The 19,633-nt window shown below is 34.9% G+C and overlaps 1 protein-coding gene across 6 annotated transcripts in view; it reads left to right on the top strand.

The window, feature by feature from the left end:
• The window catches only part of DICER1 (dicer 1, ribonuclease III), a 62,939-nt gene that overhangs the window by 13,702 nt on the left and 29,604 nt on the right, over positions 1–19,633 (top strand). For 4 of the 6 annotated variants that reach the window (XM_042884873.1, XM_042884795.1, XM_042884957.1 and 1 more), the window contains exons 2-11: positions 4,036–4,101; positions 4,947–5,047; positions 8,976–9,168; positions 10,012–10,174; positions 10,618–10,748; positions 11,317–11,451; positions 12,253–12,413; positions 13,029–13,197; positions 15,168–15,640; positions 18,753–18,885. In XM_042884873.1, the coding sequence (XP_042740807.1) occupies positions 9,025–9,168; positions 10,012–10,174; positions 10,618–10,748; positions 11,317–11,451; positions 12,253–12,413; positions 13,029–13,197; positions 15,168–15,640; positions 18,753–18,885 (1,509 nt within the window). In that variant the 5' untranslated portion in view covers positions 4,036–4,101; positions 4,947–5,047; positions 8,976–9,024. Of the gene's footprint in view, positions 1–4,035; positions 4,102–4,946; positions 5,048–8,975; positions 9,169–10,011; positions 10,175–10,617; positions 10,749–11,316; positions 11,452–12,252; positions 12,414–13,028; positions 13,198–15,167; positions 16,459–18,752; positions 18,886–19,633 lie in introns of those variants that run through there. The other 2 variants (XM_042885123.1, XM_042885205.1) reach the window with 2 other exon arrangements.

Below are 19,633 nucleotides of genomic sequence, written 5' to 3'. Positions count from 1 at the left end.
AGTCAGCCAGCCGTGTAGGTTAAAATACGAAGTATTTCCTTTTCAAATGATTTTTTTTTTTTTTTTTTTCCATTTTGGAATTCAGATTGTTTTTATGAACAGACATGACTTGTAACATGAAAAAGTCTGTTCTTTTTGTGAGGGCCATTGAAACCCTGCTAAGATTCCATGGAGAATTTTCATCTACCCCTTTAAATGTTATTACATAGGCTGTTTAATCCAAACAAATAAAGAAATTGGGCATATAGATGTCTGACTGGGGCTTGGGTTCCCTGACACCTGAAGCTTTGAATGTCTTTTGAATTTGGGAGCATTATTAGGTGCTCTATATATTACATATATTTATGGGCTTAAAATATTGCTTCTCTCCCCCCTCCACATAAAAGAAAATTCCAGCACTGTGGCTGCAAGTTTGTGGCCAGGAAGGAGAACTTACAGACATGCAAGTGATTAGAGAGAAGCCTTTATTTTTAGGAAAACGGACTAAATACTGCGAAGTCCAAAATGTAATTAAATAATGTGCTAATCAATATATGATACTTATATATTTCAAGTGTTACATTAGGTATTAGAATGAGTTGATTTGTGCTACAAATACTACTAATAATAATACATATTTTTTTAATTAATCCTGCTGCGTGCGCTGAGTGATAGATGAATTAATAGTGTGACCAAAGTTAGGAGACTTGAACTCTCATTTTAGACTGGTAACAATTCTAGAGGATGATGTAAAACCCAGATATCTATAGGTACCACTAGGTGCTACTTTATAAAAGTAATGCCTTTAGAGAAGACCTCTTGTATCATAGGACTGTAGCTTTGGATTCTGTGACAGGGAGAACAGAGGACTGTCAAACACCTCTGTCTGTGGGAGCTTGGCTTGCCACATGGAGAGGAAGGGTTTGTGTTGATGCAAATAACGAGCTTGAAAGCCCCACATGGGGTTATATTCAGAGGGCAGCTGCTGCTTTTATTTACCATAAGCAAGAATAATTGGTACTTTGGAACTGTACTTAGCTCATGGTTCCCCTCTGGATGCAGGAAAGGAGAAATCCCTGCCCTAATGTCTGCTTAATTGCTTTCCTTTCTTCAAGTTAACCTTTAGATAAACTAAATAATTACAAGAAAACAATTTGTTTCCCAATCAAAGGATCAAGTGATTAAAAAAAATATCATCAATATGTTCAGCTACCCTTTCTGTTAGTACAGATGTAGTAATAATGCAGGTAACTACATAAATTAGGATCTATAAGCTTAACTGTGGGTTTATTTTCAAATAGTAGCTTGGAAAAAAACAAAACAAAAAAAAAACAAAAAAAAACCAAATTGAGTATCACATGGAATAATTTCATTTTAATTGCTAAATCTATTAAATGTTTGTGGCTTTTAGTTGACTTCATTTAAAGACATGTCCTTAATATTTTTTTTTTCCTCTGACTTCCATGGAGAAGACTTCAGTTTGTCAAGTTGAGAGTATTCTGTTTTGGAGTGAGCTTGAGGTAGTATGAAGTTAGGAATCACAATACAAACTTGTTTTATTGTTCGTAGTGCAGGATAACCAAAGAAAAATATTAGGAATAAGCTTGCTGGAATAACATGTGGAAGGGAAGAGTGAGTCTCATTTTGTAATTGCCCTTTTGAAAATCCTGAAGCAGCTGTAATTAGGGAGAGGCAGGATGGTGGGCCAGAAAGACTTTCTCCTAACCACCACCACGAAGGCTGTTTCTACTTTATATCCTCTGATGTGCAGGACTTCGATTTGCACTAAAATTTATTCTGTTTGCTTGAAGATTATTCGCTCCATCACTCTTGTGGGTTCAAAGTCCAATTGCATAGATCTTCTTGCAAAATAGGAGTTCATTTTCAGTCTTCTAGCAATTCATGAGTAATAGTTTAATTAAGTATTAACATCATTTTTAGAATGGGGAGAATAGTCATAGTTTAATTTTAAAATATAAATGGTGGAGAAAACTTTGGTGATCTGAAGCCAAGTAACAGGTTGTGCATGTGCTACTGCTGTCAACTTCATTCCCACTTCTTCCCAGCAGTCATGTTGTTTTCCTTATTATCAATGGTTAGCTATTGCATTAACCTGATTATTTCCTAACACCAAATTACGAAATGATGGTGAGAAGAAAATAAAAATCAAAACTGTTGATGTATTCTTTCGTATACTTTCTGATGTATTCGTAGACTTATTTTTTTGGTGTTATCAAAAGTCAAAGTAGCAAACAGCCACGGTATTCAAAGATGTTGTCTGAGGTCTGCAGGGGTGCCTGTTAGTTACTGGCAGATTGCCGGGGCACTGAGATCTGCAGAGTCACGTTGTCCTTGCATGCTTTTCTTGAGGTCCTTAAAGGACTTGACTGTTGGGTTTTTTATTTGTTTGTTTGAACAGTGCTGCTTTGTTCATTGAGTGTTTAAGGCTTTTGCAGTGTGGCTAGTTGGACAATCCAAATACTACGCTTGGAACTCTCCTCTTCCATCATTATATAAAATATGTGAACATTAAGCTCTTAAATGGAGGCTTTTTTTAAAAGAAAAAGATTTGTTCTGTTGATTTTCACTTCTGGAGTGTGCTTAGTGATGTCAGAGTCATTTTAAAATAAGTCGCTCTGCTTTTTTAAACAGGATCTTTAATCACTGTAGAGTAAAATATACCTCTTGTCAGTTTTATGATTGACACCTCTCTATGTTTGTCTATCTGCATATAAAGCATTTATGTAACTTTATTTTTTTGTTGTAAAGTATTACCAGATCAGACCCTGATGTTTATTAAAATTCTCTGTTAAGCCCAAAGCGTTTCCTCAGTGAGGCTGGAAGCCCTGCAGCAGCAGACAGGGCCGCTGCCTCGGCGCACCGGGCTTTGTCTGGGTGCGGGCATCAGCGCCATTGAGATGCTAATGGAGGGAGCTGCTGTTTTGTAGGAGAACTTGACTGCATCTCAGGAATGTGGCCTGTCTGGTTATATGTTAGCTTCGGCATTAAAAGGGCTACTGTAATTCATGTCTGCGGATCGATTGAGGCTGCCGACTTCTGTGTTACAGCTTTGATGTGCCAGAGGAAATTGTTGGGGTTGGTGGGGAATTACGTTCTCCTTTTGGTTCTCCCAAATCTGAACCTACCGATTTGTTTGCTTTCTGCTTACCATTCTGCTTACGGTTATGGAATAAAGTGTATTTGCTGTGTGAAGCAATAGGGGATGACGAGCTTTCTTGACAAGTAATTGAGCCTTTTTTTTCTGTTTGTGTCTTTTACGTGGTAGGGTGACTAAATGCTGTAATAGCAAGAGAAGCTGAAAGAGATAATACAGAGTGTGTTATACTTCTGCACCTCTGCTTCAAAAGGGAAGACTTTCAGTTGCTAGGCTGCTTTCTTCTGGTTGATGATGTAGGGCCAATAGATAAACTATTAACCTGTACATAACAGGAATCCACTGTTACAAATTCATTCAACTCACTGCACCTTACTGGTAATTTTCTGTGTTTTGTGCAGAAAAAGGGTGCGTGTGTGCATTGCAAACATGAATTTGAAAAGTAGCTCTGGGAGTAAGATTTGAGTAGGTCTATTTTGTACATTAGCACAGTACTCACCAGATTTTCTGCATGCAGTTCCCACACACTTTTGTTGTAAATTAAAGCAAAAACAGTTTATTTTACTCTTGCAAACTAAGTCCGTTCTTCTGGCTTTGTATTGGATGGTAAGTTTCTTTAAGACTTCATCATAGCATTAGGTGAAAGCTGTGTGGAGGGAGCACAGGGGAGGAAAATTGTAAATCTAGTTGTACTCAGTTGGCAATTACTTTAGCAGATAAAACAGAAAATATGCAAATATCTCCGGAGCACTTATGGCTTTCAGATGCTGACTGTCTGTATCCCCAGCCAAAAAAGGACAGATGATAATTAGATTTTGAAGGACCATGTGCTGTTGCTACAGAGCTAAATATTAAAATGCAAGAAAGCAGACTACCACATGGCACAATTGATTTTTATGGCAGTTCATGTTAAAATGCTCTCTTTTTATATTGCCTTCTAGGTTACCTAGGGTGAAACAAAATTACAGGCTTGGAAACTCTGGAAAAGCTCAGCATCAGCATTTGAGGTAAAAATGAACATACTGAAGTAATCTTGGGAGTGTCCTTCTTATTAACTTTATGGAATTGATTGGAGAAGAAATTTTTGTCAAGATTAATTTTGCATTTAAGTTTTCAGTATTGATTTAAAAGAAAAAATGACTTCAAATCTTTTTAGATATAGCAAAACTAATACTTGAGATAAATGTATCATGTTAATTTTATGCTTTCAAGCTTTGAGAATACTGTAGATGTTTTGTAGATCTACAACGTTTGTGTTTTTGTTGTAGTTCTGTTAACGTATGAAATTGTCTTGAATGACTGCTAGATTTATGTGAATAGTTAAATGTGTTTTTATAGGAATTAATGTGAATTGCATGGTAATGGTACTACTAATAAAATATACATATGCTGATGTGCTTAGAAAATAATGTTTTCTCTTTGTGATCGGTTTACTGTATTATGATTTGAAAGTGTGATACATTAGAAAACATTAAAAGCATTCATTCTAACTCTTAAATGAATTGTGCATGGAAAAATCATTGTTTATTTGAAAAATGTCATAACGCATTACTAGTGTATTTCATATAATTACTAATATGAATAGGATTAGGGATGCATTAATTCCTTGCATATTTAATCTGTCAAAAATTAGCTTTTAAATTGCTTGTAGTTTTGTTTCTACTACTAAATCAAAATAATATGGGTGCAGAGAGGATTTATATTTCGTTTTCTCTCAGCCAGTTATAGTGTGGTATTGACATGCCATAAAATGTTTATAAGCAAGTGAATTTCCACAATTAACCTTGGTATCGTAGTTTCCTTTTAAAATAATTTATGTAGTTCAGAGGTCTTTTTTCTTCTCGCTTTTCAGAGCCAAAGCTTGCAAATTATGTGATTAACCTACAAGCTGATATCATGATGTCAAAATGCAGTTTGGAAAGCATAAGCACAGAGGCTGCAGAGATTAAAACGGTAAGTGCATGCTTTGTAGTATGGGAGAAACAGATTTTTATGTATCATTTTGCTATATTCTATCTAATACATAAAACTCCTTCTGGACCACCAAGTCACCATAAAGTAAGTGAGACTGCAGAGTTTTACCCCAAATTTCTTTGGAAAGAATAAGAATAATGAAAATAGCTAATTTATTTTATCCATAGATGGTCAGATAAAGCAGTGGCGTAAAGAAAAAAGGTATTTGCTGTGAAATGCAAGCCTTGATATTTCTTGTGAAACTGAATACCATTTTTTTTACATTTTTAGAAAGTGAATGTAGTGTTTAAATATTTCTTGTGGATTTTGCAATGAAATGTGGTTTTATAGATGAAATAAAATCAATTTTTAAGAAGTGGGAAGTAGGAAGATAAGTAGTGTTAGAATTAGAATTGAATTTGTTTTAGATAGGAGATAAAAAGTTATTGTCTTGAAGTGAATGGCAGGTGAGTTGTTGCAGTCTTACTCTCAGTAATATACTTCAGTTTGAATTATGAGTCAAGCAAAACAGGAAAGGGACTGCCTGATCAAATTGCGTACAGTAAAAATTGAGAGCTTTGTCAAAGAGAGGGCAGACATGTATCTAGTTTCATCGGTCCTCTCCTTCCCTTGTGTTTTAGATATCATGTACTTAAGTTTTTTTTCTGTTGCACTCTGTGTTAAGGGGCTGAAAGTGAGGGAATCAGCATTTCAGCAGTTCAGCACCTGCATAGTTAGAACTGCTGTACTGGGCTTTATACATGTCTTTGTAAAAGATTAAATAGTTTGTTCCACTATCTGTATGTTTGTATTTGACAAAGAATAAGCATCTTCTTTCCATTTGTTTATTCTGAATGCCTTGTGTACTGATGTGAGTACAGATGTGCTAGAAAACATGAAAGAAATGGATCTGAATTTATTTCTTTTCAAAGACTGTTGTAGGACAGCACAACTTGTTAGACAGTGCGTCTGCTGGAGGTATTTGAAGGATAACAGAGTTCTGTGCAGCTGCACTGTGTACATTAAAATGTGTTAAAGGTAGCATGATGTAAAAATAAGTTGATTCATCCTCTTTAATACTATTGTTTGATGGTATTTTCTTAGTTTAAACCTCCGAGCCAAATTATATTCTTCAGAAACTTAGGAAAATATTCTCCTAATGCTGTTTTACAAACCAATGGGAATTGGGTTTTTTTTGTTAGGTTGTTTTTTTTTTTTTTTTTTTTTTTTTTTTTCCTCGAATGAAGGTGAAAATACAATTCCTGGCACTGAATGCTTAAAATGAAGTCACTTTACTGCAAAAATTTTCAGTATCTATGAAACACTCAGTTAATATTTTCCATTTTCTTTACATAACGTTTATATTGATCTTCTACTCTGTATTTGTTCTTGTAATATTTTATAATTTTCTTTTTATTTGTATATCTGTTACCCAGGAAATAATTTTGTGTTAGTTCTTTGAACAGATTAATATTACATGTTGTAGTTGACATGACTCTTCAGATGTTCGTGTGGGAGAATATTCAAGCAGCAGTTTTTGATTCCTACTTTCATGAATGGATCATGGCTTGTTTACTTTCAAGTGATTTTTCCATCTTTTCAGAGGCTAATTTCTCTCTTCTTATGCCAACAGGGATTTTAGAGAATAAAATAGAAATTCCTAGGCAAAGATTAGAACCTGCAGCACGAGAAATAGTTCTGGTATCATTAAGACTGTACCAGACAGAAACTCAGGTGTCACAGTTAGAGACTTTGAAGAAAGCAGAGGAAATATATTACATTTGACAGTAACTTTTTGTTGTTGTTGATAGGAGGTATAGTTTGCAGTAACTTGCTATCAATGCTTATTAAGCATGCAGGTAGCAGTTAAAAACCCAAAGATGTGTTCCAAGAACTCTAGTCTCTTCTCTGCTTACTTTAGAGTATCATTCAGTAACAGTTTTTAACAGCCCTTGGAGCTGGGTTAGATCCAGGATGTCCTATTTCAGGTGAGTGACCTACTTGGTTTGGCTCATGTTCCTTAGTGTGGTGAAACCTGACATTTTTTTGTGCACCAAGGGCCTATTTTAACTTAGATATGGTCCTGTGGCTGAAAAAACCTGCAGCACTCTTCCAGAATTATTCTAGTCTGAAAGAAGCTTCTATTAAATTTTAAATCCTAACCTTGTATCTTTTTGAAATATGACTTTAAATTATAGAATAAGGCTTTAGGTTTAACTGAAGCTTGCAGTTCAATATGTGTTGACATGAACAGGCATTAAAGTAAGGTCATCAAGATGTGCATTTTGCTGTTAAACTTTTGAAGTCAGTGGCTACAATTTGAACTTTTTTGAGTTATGTTATTAGAACAGATAAGGCCCGGTACTGTGCTGCTTTGTCCCCTTTCTCGTAACTCGGTGTAGAGCCACAGGAAGCAGGACTTCTGTTTCTTATATCTTTCCTTCCAAATTTGTTTTCAGCAAGTTCTCATTTTCTGACTATCAATATCCAAAACGACACAGTGGGTAAAGGTTTGAACATCATGGCAGATATCTTTGTTATTCACACTGGCAGAGCAGGACTACTTTTTTTTTTCTGCTTCCCACTTAGCTAGTTACAGGGTTCAGTTAACGTCTGTCCACGACTTCTGAAAGCATGCACTTTGTGTCTTGACTGTTTCCATTTTAAAGCCTGTTCTTCAAGTAGATGTGTTTTTTTGCCCCCTTTTTATTTCTAGATGGTCTTGCACTGCTATTCTTTTGTTGCAGAACAGAACTTGATATTTTTCCTTGCAATTGAAATATAGACTAAATATATAATTACTTCATTATTGTGGCTTATTCCCATAATAATGTTGACATTGATCTTGTAGAGTCTTATATACTTACAATAGAAATAATACAAATGAAGGCCAGGACTAGGGAACTCCTCAGCACAGCAGGAAGTAGCATTGAGAGTTTAGTTAGGTGGACTTCTTACCTCGGTCATTATACATGGACAGGGAGTCTAAGCTATTTCAACTGTCTTCTGTCTCATGAGAGTCTTGTTGTGTTGTTTTGCTAATTCATCATGTAATCCATGAGAGCTAGATCCCCTTGGTTTTTTTGTCAGCTTGTTCCACAGTTAATAATAGTCTTACTGCCCTACAAAATGCTGTTTTATTTCTCATTATTTTTCAATTTATTAAGTTTTTTTGAATTATGAAAAATATGAAGCATTTCTAAAATAGCCAGTGATGAGAACTTCGTAGACCTCCAATAGGAAGCTGTTTTCTAGTACATAATTGTCATCAAACTGTGACTTAGACTATCTTTCTGGAAACTGGTGGTTTATCTGGCAAGGGACCCATTTTCCATTAGCACTTATCATCATCATCTGTAATTATTCATTAAATTTCTGCTTATTCTTCTACCAATTCTGATAAAGTTATCTGTTTCATTGACAACATTTTCTTATGAAGCTCCTCTTCTTTTTGCTTTTGGTTAGAATGAAGTCCCTGTTCTGTGCATTTATGCGTATGCAAATCTTTGGTTATAAGACTTACTTGAAAATGCAAAACGTGGTAGATTTGCTTGTTACCTCTGATCTTGAAAATCATTTTTCTTTCCTGAAGTTAAAGCAGCTTTATATTTTCAATTTGTTATTCAATAAACTTTAAAAGGAGATTTGTTAGAATGCAAGGGGAACTTTATCCTGAAGTGTCCAAGTGCCTGAAGTCAGCTTTGCCCATAAAGCAGCTTTTTTTTTTTTTTTGTTACTTTGTTAAATACACTTCTTGAAGTGGGAAAGTTCTTTAAGTGCAAAATTGAAGTGTTCTGCTGAAATTAATGAGATTGTAGCTCTTACTGGAAGTAAAAATAAAGTAGAATTATGTATCCTTAGATTCTTTTGTTTTATTTTTTCCTTCATATTATAACTGTATCTAATACCGTTTTGCTTTCTTCCATAGTAGGCTGTGCTGGAACAAAAACGCAATGACAGAAACACTGGATGAATGAATGAAAAGCCCTGCTTTGCAATCCCTCAGCATGGCAGGACTGCAGCTCATGACCCCTGCTTCCTCCCCAATGGGTCCATTTTTTGGACTACCGTGGCAACAAGAAGCAATTCATGATAACATTTACACGCCAAGAAAATATCAGGTACTAGTGATAATACTTTTTTTTATAACATTACTATATTAGTGAATATAAATCTATGAATTTAATAGGAAAAAAAAGCGGAGCAGATGGGAAAAGTCTACAGTTGTACATAGTCCAGGCATGTGTTTCTTACAGCTCCACCTGTTGGGACCTAGTTTTCCCTTTTTTTACTAGCTAGGATGTGTTCTGCTTTTGTGATAATTCCTATTGGCCCTTCTCAATTTGCTTTTATGAATCAAAATTTTAAGCTGAATATTCTCTTGCTCTTTGCAAGGTGTTATTAGGGATAAATACCCTAATCTTGGCGTTGTGCAACTTGATCATATGCTTACAGTCACACCTCCAGACTTGATTTTGATATGCACACTGGTGAAAGTAGCTTAGTAATGTCAGAAACTCTGTCAGGGTACTCTGGTTTTCATTTTGTTACAGAAGCTATTACTGAATTCTGGAATTTCAGTTCTCTGTGTGCCCTGCAGAGATGCCTGAAAGCTAGAATTTGGTTAATATTACTGAAGAGGGGTTGTATCACCTTGAGTAATGTACTTGTGTATTTGGCTGAACTAATACATAGAATTAGACTGAAAAGCTCTAGCATGTAGCTTCAAATAGTTTTGAGGAGAAGTTTAGTTTTAGAAGATAAACTGTACAGTGTGCATTCATATTTTTTGGGTGAGTGACTGTACCTTTGTTATGAAAGAATAGTGTTGGTTCTTTGGCATTGGAAAGAGTTCTGCAAGTCATGTTGACCTGTCTGTAGTTTGTTTACTGCCTGTATTGTTATTTTTTGTCAAATTTTATCCACTTTGCTGCAAATAAGAGCGTTGTTGTTTTTAAACCTAGGTTGAACTGCTTGAAGCAGCTTTGGATCATAATACAATAGTCTGTTTAAACACTGGCTCAGGGAAGACTTTTATTGCAGTACTACTCACTAAAGAGCTGTCCTATCAGATCAGGGGGGATTTCAACAAAAATGGAAAAAGAACTGTGTTCTTGGTCAACTCAGGTAAGAAGAAAAATATACTAAGTTGCTGAATATGCTAGTTCTGTTGTCATGGGACAACTCCTTAATAGAAGTTGTGTGAAAACAAATTTGGGAGAAAATTTTGGCTGAAGCCCTTAACAGCAGGGATAATAAACTGATCGAAGAATGTGACACCTTTCACATTTTGCTGATTGTACACTCAATACAACCTCTTTATCTCTGGTATCTTTTATTTCCTGATTTAAAATAAAAGCATTAAATCAGAATTGCTGTGCAGTTAGCAGTTTATCTCCTAACTGTAGTTTTATATGGAGGTAGGTTGCCATGTACCCCAGTTTAAGATTAGCCTAATCTGAAGATTGTACTATAAAGCATGGTGCTAGTAATAGGGCAAACATCTTGAAAGTTAATGTATGAAAACACCTTCATGAGATTGAGGATTTTTGTCTGTTTTTATTTTTAAGCAAATCAAGTTGCTCAGCAAGTATCAGCTGTCAGGACACATTCAGATCTTAAAGTGGGAGAGTATTCAAGTTTAGAGGTGACTGAATCATGGACAAAAGAGAAATGGAGTCAGGAATTCTCTAAGCATCAGGTAATGTATTAAGTATAAATGCAAACAGAGTCTACAGTTAGACCAGATGAGAACTGCTAATTTTCAGTTATACCTAAATTCTTCTAACAAATTCAGCATGCTAGTAATGTGTTTATATTAATTTTGAGGCAAAACATGTATAAGAGGTACTCAGGTTGTTGTAAAAAGCTGTCTTTTTAATCCTTTTTTTTTTTTTTTCTCAAGTCTCCCTGTCTTGTGGTCAAAGATGATAACTGCATAAGAAATTTTTAGTGTACATATTGTACTTCAAACATCACTAAAAATGTCATTCCTTGACATGCTTTTTATTTCTGCCTTTTTGAGTAAGCTTTAGTTCTGTTGTCCTTGAACCATTTTTTCTGTATTTATTTTACCTTTAGTGAAACATTTAGTGATGACCAATGAAGTATATCTAGAGAACTTAGACAGATAAGTAGATGGAGTTAATATTTGCTAATATTGTCAATACTATCAAGTGTGATGTACAGAAGAGCTTTTTCATTTTACTGTGGCCTAAGACAATTTGTACGCTTTTTATATTGATGCTTTTTTTTTTTTTTTAACTTAGGTTCTGGTTATGACATGTCATGTTGCTTTGACTGTTTTGAGAAATGAGTATTTATCCCTGTCAAATATTAATCTACTGGTGTTTGATGAGTGCCATCTTGCAATCCAGGACCATCCATACCGTGAAATTATGAAGGTTAGTTTGTACTGTGTGAACGTTTCAATACTTCGTTGCAGAGCATGGGTGAGGCTGAAGGGTTGAAATGAGGAAACGAGTCAGTTTTTGCTATTGAAGAATAACATCAATGGAATCATGGTTTAGCATGCCTTTGGGCTGGATTTACTGTAATGAATTAATACTTAACTCATAATGAGATATTATAGAAAAGCAATGTAATTTACTTTGTAGTGATTAAAGAAAAATCTGGTGTTAACCTGGACTTTGCAAATTAAGGGAATTCTCAAAATTATTGTTAAAAATGTTAGGGAATGAGTTGTATTGACTGGTTTCTGTATTTCTTAAAATACTGATTTTTAAAATTGTTTATAGGGCTTTTGAAGGCATATTGTTAACTTCATGAGGTATTTGTTAGATGTCTTTCCAGATCTGTCATTAGGTTTAACCAAATCATGCGTGCTTTTATTTTTTTGGTATGACTTTAGTTTTTTCATGGTGTATAAGCATTATGATGTGTGTTTTATTGTAAGCATGACAAAGCTATCTTGTGTGTTACTAATTGTTTATTTCTTTAAATATTTACTAGATGGAAATATTTATCTTGAAACGTGTTTGCTGTTAAATGTTCTTCAGTTCTGTAGGTTTACTTCCAGGCAATAGAAGAAAGTATTTACTGAACATTTGATTCCCTTTCCAGTACACGCTATTCAATACCAGTTTTCAACTAAGCATAGAAACTTTGTCTGCTGGTCTGATAGTAGGCTTTCAGAATGGTGGGAACAACTGTTTGAAGGTACTTCATTCTGATTTGCTTCACAGATCTGTGAGGATTACCCATCTTGCCCTCGAATCTTGGGATTAACTGCTTCTATTTTAAATGGGAAGTGTGATCCTGCTGAGTTAGAAGAGAAGATAAAGAAACTGGAGAAAATATTAAAGAGCAATGCTGAAACTGCAACTGATTTGGTGGTCTTAGATAGGTATGTTGTTATGCAGTTATGGCTATTTAATTGACTGCCTTTTTGTTTAGTTAGGAACAAACTGTTATAAACATTTGCTATTTTAAATCTTAGCAAAGGTTGTGTGTGTGTGATACCATTAGCTCTATGTGAGGTGAGGACAGAAAGGTGAACATATAAAATTGCTTTTTGGGTAACCAGTGTTAAAGTACATCTTAAAGTTAAGTAGAAAGTCTACTTGACTCTAATATTCAGATTTTATGTTGTTGAAGAAATAAATAGAATTTACATCACAACTGTTTTACTTGTTTGGCATGTAAAAAGAGGAAAAGCTAAAGTGAAAGTTGTGGTCAAATGGATTCAGTGTGCTTTGGCTTGGATATTCCAATATTTGAAGTGTAGGTAGTGATACTAACCTCATTTTTAGGAAATATATTAGACAGATTAATATTTTTATAATGAATCAATGTGGTATATATGGAGAATTTTTGTTGTTTTTTTTATTAAATATATATTTAACTTTGTAATCGTTCATGGTGGGGATAGAAATGTATTTGACTATGCTTCATACTGCCCTTGCTATTTGCCATATAACTTTAACAGGCTGAAATAACCTGATCTTTGCCCTCAATTAAGATATTCTTCTCAGCCATGTGAGATTGTTGTAGACTGTGGACCATATATTGACAAAAGTGGATTGTATGAAAGACTATTAAGGGAATTGGATGAGGCACTTCATTTTCTAAATGACTGCAACATATCTGTACATTCAAAGGAAAGAGATTCTACGTTAATTTCTAAACAGGTAAGGTTGTAAGCTGTATGAAAACCCTGTGGAATTGAAGTCTTACTATTTTTCTTTGCAGCATATGTTATGTTACAGAAACTTTCTGAGTTAGCCTGGTATATCTGAGCAAAAAGACTTCTAATTTTCATGTTCTACTAACACTGCAGATCTTTTCATAAATTAATGGGGGCTTGAATGTCAGCTATTCATATGTAGTGTTCAAACGTAGATCAAAACTTCATCTGGTTTGAGAATCCTGTATTCAGATTTGCTTAAGGCACAAAACATCCTGCACCATGATTTCTGAGGGCAAGAGTCTTAACATCTTTGGATAAGTCGGTAGGAAAAGAGAAATTATGCCACAGGACTTATTAGGAAAAGCAGCGCACAGTTGTATTACAGAATGCTGAGTGGGAATTGAGGTATAAAATCCAACTAGCTCTACAATTTCCACAGTTTATTCTAGTGAGAACAATATGTGACTAGTGGAATGAAACTTTAGCCTCAAGCTTGCCCCTGAGTTTTTGTGCAGGATGGCAGAGTAGAATATAGGTGGCATGGTTTGAACAGAGACTTGTTGCACATGGGGTGTGGAGTCCAGAAACCCTTTTTTTTCCATTGAGATTTGGAATTGCATCCTCAGGTACAATTGTGCAGGTATTAAGTTAAAAGTAAATTATTTCTATAACCATCTGTGATGAAGTTGGAGAATGTGTTTCTCTTTTCATCTGAAAGTACTTTAGTTTAATGTTTCTAGAAACTCAATATTCTGGCAGTTAAAGACTACTTTGGCCAGAGAGGGGGATAGTAAGTAATTCAGTCTATCTTTCTACTTCTCTGTAGTTTATCACAACTGCTTGTGACTTTTGTTCTGGACTTAAAATGCAGTAGGGCAAAAATTCATAAGGAATGTTGAAATCCCAATCCCAAGTATTTGCACAATCCAGAATAGCGAATTAACTGCTGTGCTTCTAATGTACATTGCCCTCTGTGCTTCTTTCCTGATCCAGTAGCTCTACAAGAAGATGGAGGCACCTATATTAAGAAAAATAAATCCATTTTCCATTTGATGTGGGTAGAATCAACCCTCTGTCTATTAATTAGAATTTGTTTAGGAAATTTTTACTCTTAAGTCTCACAGATAATAAACTTCAGGGAATATAGTATAAAGAAGGCAACTTGTTCTGTGTTTTCTTGTAAGAATGGAAGAAGGAAGGAAAACTAGAACAGCAACTGAAAACTGATATTCTGATTGTTTTGAGATACTTCCATTGTAATTAATGTGTAGTTCATGAGTATACTTGTATGTTATTTGTGTTTTTCATTAGTTGTTTAATACTGGACCACTTGAATCTGTGGGAAGAAAAAACTTCTCATCAGCTAGAATGCTGTTTGTACTCAAGTGTCTTTGTTATTTTTTCCAAGTAGTAAATAGTTCCCTGTTTTTTTCTGTTCTGCCCACACATACCCTTTTTCCTTTGAAAGGCTTAACTTAACGGAACTATGCAATTTCATGTTTAGGTATTTTTGAAAGCTTGACAATTATCGCTAATGAATGAAGTAAGAAGTACCTCGTAAAGTATTTATCTTATTAGTTTTGTGTTAAACATAACAGGTAATACTTTTGCTTTGCTTATTGAGCTGCCTCAAGAAGTATTCCCCTTCTTATCACAATTATCTGAAGCTAATTTCAAATAGTAATTTCATCAAATTGCAAAATACTACTTAAACTCTTTTGAGGCTCAGAAATGTGCAGAGCTCAAAGTTGAGGTTTTGCGATTTAGGAGAGGGAGAAATGGCTCCATTAAATACCAATATTCCCAAGGTTGCCTTAATGACAAAAGCCAACCTTAAATATCGAATAGATATTTAATATAGTACGTATCACAATATTCATAAGCACTGTGATGTGAGGAACCAGAGCTGTCTTACATGAATAACTTCTGAGTGTATTCTTTTGAACTGATACTTGAATTCATCTGTTGTAGATATTGTCAGACTGTCGAGCTGTGTTGGTTGTTCTGGGACCCTGGTGTGCAGATAAGGTAGCTGGGATGATGGTGAGAGAGCTACAGAAGTATATCAAACATGAGCAAGAGGAGCTGCACAGGAAATTTTTATTGTTTACAGACACTTTCTTAAGGAAAATACATGCACTCTGTGAAGAGCATTTCTCACCTGCCTCACTTGACCTGAAATTTGTAACTCCAAAAGTAATAAAGCTGCTTGAAATTTTGCGCAAATACAAACCATACGAACGGCAGCAGTTTGAAAGTGTTGAATGGTATAACAACAGAAATCAGGATAATTACGTATCGTGGAGTGATTCTGAAGATGATGATGAGGATGAAGAAATTGAGGAGAAAGAGAAGCCAGAGACTAATTTCCCATCTCCTTTTACGAATATTTTATGTGGAATTATTTTTGTGGAAAGAAGATACACAGCAGTTGTTCTAAATAGGTAAATCTTCTTTAAAAACAAAAAAAGGCATGTTCAGCTGCCAGCGCGTGGATGTTTATATTGTGAATATGGAAGGAATTGTCTTTTCTTTTCAGAACTCTATTTAAAGTTGCATTAGGGAATTATACTAGAGCTGTGTCAAGAAAGAATAGCAACAACAAAAAAAATAGGTTGTGTGTGGATGGGGAGAGCAAATGTATTTGAAAATTGTACTCAAGGGTTCACTCTGGACCTGAGTTTGCAATTTGATTTGTGTAGAAGATGAAATATTGTACCTTAACTGTAAAATAAGAGTAAACTTATTTGTATTAATTGGTCTTTATATATTTGGAATGGATGCTGGAAATTTCTCTAACTTACTGAGTGCTATACTTCTGGAAATGTTACTTTTAGCTTACTAAATCATGTTATTACATGATACAGGCCTGCAGAAAAGCAAATTTATGCTTGCCATAATTCCTCTGAAAGTTTACCAGTACTACACTAAACACTTTCCTGCAGTATTCACCAAGAAAACTAGGAATCCTGGAATTTTTGCCTAGATATACTTTGGAGTAATCTCATTCCTTATCAGTTCTATTCCTGAGTATGATCAATGATAGATATAATTAACATTCTTAATTCTTAAACACCATTTGACACAAACTGATTTATATCTTGGGGGGAAGGGAAGGTGTAGGGTTTTTTCTTTTTTGGTAGTGTGCTAAATGTACTTTGCAGTCTGCTTATTGAGTTCTGGATAACTCTGAATCTGATGCTTCTGTTATCTTTTACCTGACTGAGTAGTTTGAGTTGCATAATATAGTCTTTGATCTACAGACTTGCCTATGTGTTTTTTGTGCCCTTTTTTGTTAACCTTTCTACATTAAATATGTTTGTATAAATATGCAATATAATGCAAATCATGTACTTTAGTGGAATTAATGCTCCTGAAGAAATAACTTTGAAAGATTATGACAAATTTTTTGCAAAGTGGAGATGGATGTTTCACTACTGGACAATAAGTGAACAGAATTGTTAAATTTCAGCTATCTGTTAAACTACAAATCCTTTAATTTCCAGCTTTTTTCATCAGGTGTTCTCGTAGACAGACTTATGTGCTATTAGTATATATTGAGTGCAGACACGTACACTGAGTTTCAGAATTCCTGGAAGATAAGCAGACTTGAGCTGGTTGACAGAAGCCTGTAGGCCTTCTATGGAGATACTTAAGTTCAAGGGCCTCTGCTGACTGCAGCTGTATGGATGCTGTATGTACAGGAAGAGGTACTGTTTCCTGAATGAGGAAGCCATGAGAGTTTGAATTCATGTATCAAAACCTCTCAAGCTTCCAGTGGATCCAATATGGATCAGAACTAACTTGAAATACTATCAATTTAAACAAAAATCTGTATTATGGTAAAGCAAACTTCATAAAATAGTATTATAGTCATGTAGTAGTTCATGATCTAAGGAAGGGCAACTCTTGTGGAAAGCATTGGGCTTTGTAGAAGTAGGTCGTTTTGTTTCCCGCCCTCGCCCCCTGAAACAGTAATTAGAGCTGATCTTTCTTTGGAGAACTTTAGAGAACAGCAACAGCCACTGTTGCTAACAAACAGAAACAAAACAAAAAACTAGAGGAGGATCTGAAAGTAGAATTTCTTTTATCTCTTTGGAAAATGGTGCCTGTTAGCTATCACTACTTGTGTTTTCTATTAAACCATGAGGTTAAAGTCTTAAACGTTTCTCGAGCTTTCCAAATATCTACGTAGTGGCATGTTTATTCAGTTGCTTTTCATTTCTCTCAATTTCTGTAATGAGTGGGACACAAAGAACATTTCAGTTCAGTAGTAGTTGCTCTTGAAGCTACACAGCTTGGTAGAAATGCCACGCAGAAAAATTAAAAATAAAAAAAGTGTTACAGTTGTAACTCCTACTTTCTTAGAATGTCTGTTGCAAGAGCCTAGGCTGCATACAAAAAGTGAATCTGTTCAGCCTCAAGCTATTAAGAGCAAATTTCAGTACCGGAGGAACCTTCTTGTTTTTTTTTCTGTAAGGATACCAAGCTATTTGTGAGTTTTCCATTATCTTATTTTCCCTGTCCATTACAATTTCAACACAATACAAAGGAAGGAAGTTTTCTAGGTGCACATAAACTATTAAAGTCAGTGACTTGAGTAGTACATACTCCAGTACGAGAGAGAGGAAGGAGAACATAGCCGTTTTCCATTTGATTGGCAGCAGCTAGCTGGCTATTCAGTCAAGGTGCAACAGGGAGGGTTTGGAATTACTGTTGGAGGTATATGGAGGCAGGCTTTCCTTGAACAGGAGGAAAACCTCTTAATGAAAATGAGGGATGTACTGTAAGAACTGGTACTGGGATGGCTATACTGAGATATGCAAGAGATATAATTTTGTTAAGAACCCTTGGTTTTATTGGTTCTGTTGTCATAAATCTGTGTGGCTGAGAAATTCCATACTCTCTCCATGCTGAAAACAGGTCAACTAAGGGTGCTACAGCATTAACAATTACTGTGATTGAGCAAGCTAATCATGCTTTTAAATCCACAAATACATTATTCTAGATTCAGTGCTTTATTTATGCAAGCAATTTTCTCTCATCTGTGAAACCAAAGCGTTGCCAAGCGCAGCCTTTTTTACTTCTTTCTATAAGCTAAAGAAAGATGTAGAAGAAGAACACTGAATGAACACTGTGTATTCAGGAAACATACTTTTTTGAGGGAGCAATTAAAGGTATTTCTGCTAGGGTCCCTTACAGAAAGTGAACTAAAATGACATGAGTAGAGAGTTTGTTAGCGGGAAGCTTTAGAGTAGTAGCTTGGTTTTAAAAAAATCTGGTTTTTAGCCATGTATTTTACCATGATGGTTCTAGAATGTATATGATACATACATTTGTATGCTGTGTATGGTCTGTCTTTTATTATCCTTGCAAAGGCTTTCAGTAAATCTAGTGTGTTTTAAGGGAAAACTACGGCTAGCTTATATTTTAGCACAATGTTTAATTTTTGCACTTCCACATTTTTATTCATTTTTAAATGAAGCTATTGCAAACGAAAGATTGTCTTCCATTGTCTGGCTTGTGTGACTTCTAAAAAGCACATGATATTTTTAGGTTGATAAAAGAAGCTGGCAAACAAGATCCAGAACTGGCTTACATCAGTAGCAATTTCATAACTGGACATGGCATTGGCAAGAATCAGCCTCGTAACAAGCAGATGGAAGTAGAATTCAGAAAACAGGAAGAGGTAACTTCAAGAAAAATAACTGAAACTAGCAGTAACTTCAGTACTCTTCTTACACACAGAATCTGGAAACAGTCCTTAGAATTTTGGGGAATGCCTGTGGTTTTATAGATATGATTGCTAATTTGAGGTACAGATGTTCTTCATAAAAAATAACAGATGTTTAGATAAATTGTATGTCACATTGCACAAACAAAACTTCATGTAAAAGCTTTATTTAAAGTGATGCTCATTTCTTGTTGGTCATTAGCCATCTTTTTTTTTTTTTTTTTTTTTTCATTGCATTGATAGTATAGTAATACTATACAGCAAATTAAAGTTCCTAGCATTTTTAACAGTCATTAGGTTTCTTTCATTTATTTTTGCTAAAAGAGCATTTGTTAAATCTCTAAACTATATCAATGTAAAACTCCATGGTTCGAGCATGTAAGGTTTTTGGAGATCAAATGCATTTTCTCCTCTCTGGGCTGGGTTGTCAACTTTCTGACTTTTGTGATGATATTGTTATCTAGTATCTTTTTTTGAAATCATTGTATGCTTTTATCAATTTGGCCTTTTACATGGTGAGGAGAGAGTAATGCTGAAGTCAGACTTCAAAAAAATGCACAGTAATGCAGCAACACCAAAATTTTAACCTAATAAAGCTCCTGAAAGGTCAGGAGTTTAATAGTGAATGTACTTAAAGGAAAAAATGTTATGTCTTATAAAAGTAATTAAGTTAATCAAGCCTAATAAATATCTAATAAAGTCA

This window comes from Lagopus leucura, unplaced genomic scaffold, assembly GCF_019238085.1.
Source record: "Lagopus leucura isolate 7727_CA_CO unplaced genomic scaffold, USGS_WTPT01 Super-Scaffold_1, whole genome shotgun sequence".
Lineage (NCBI taxonomy): Eukaryota > Metazoa > Chordata > Aves > Galliformes > Phasianidae > Lagopus > Lagopus leucura.
The sequence above is the reverse complement of the archived record's forward strand: the minus strand, read 5'-3'. Positions and strand labels throughout refer to the sequence as shown.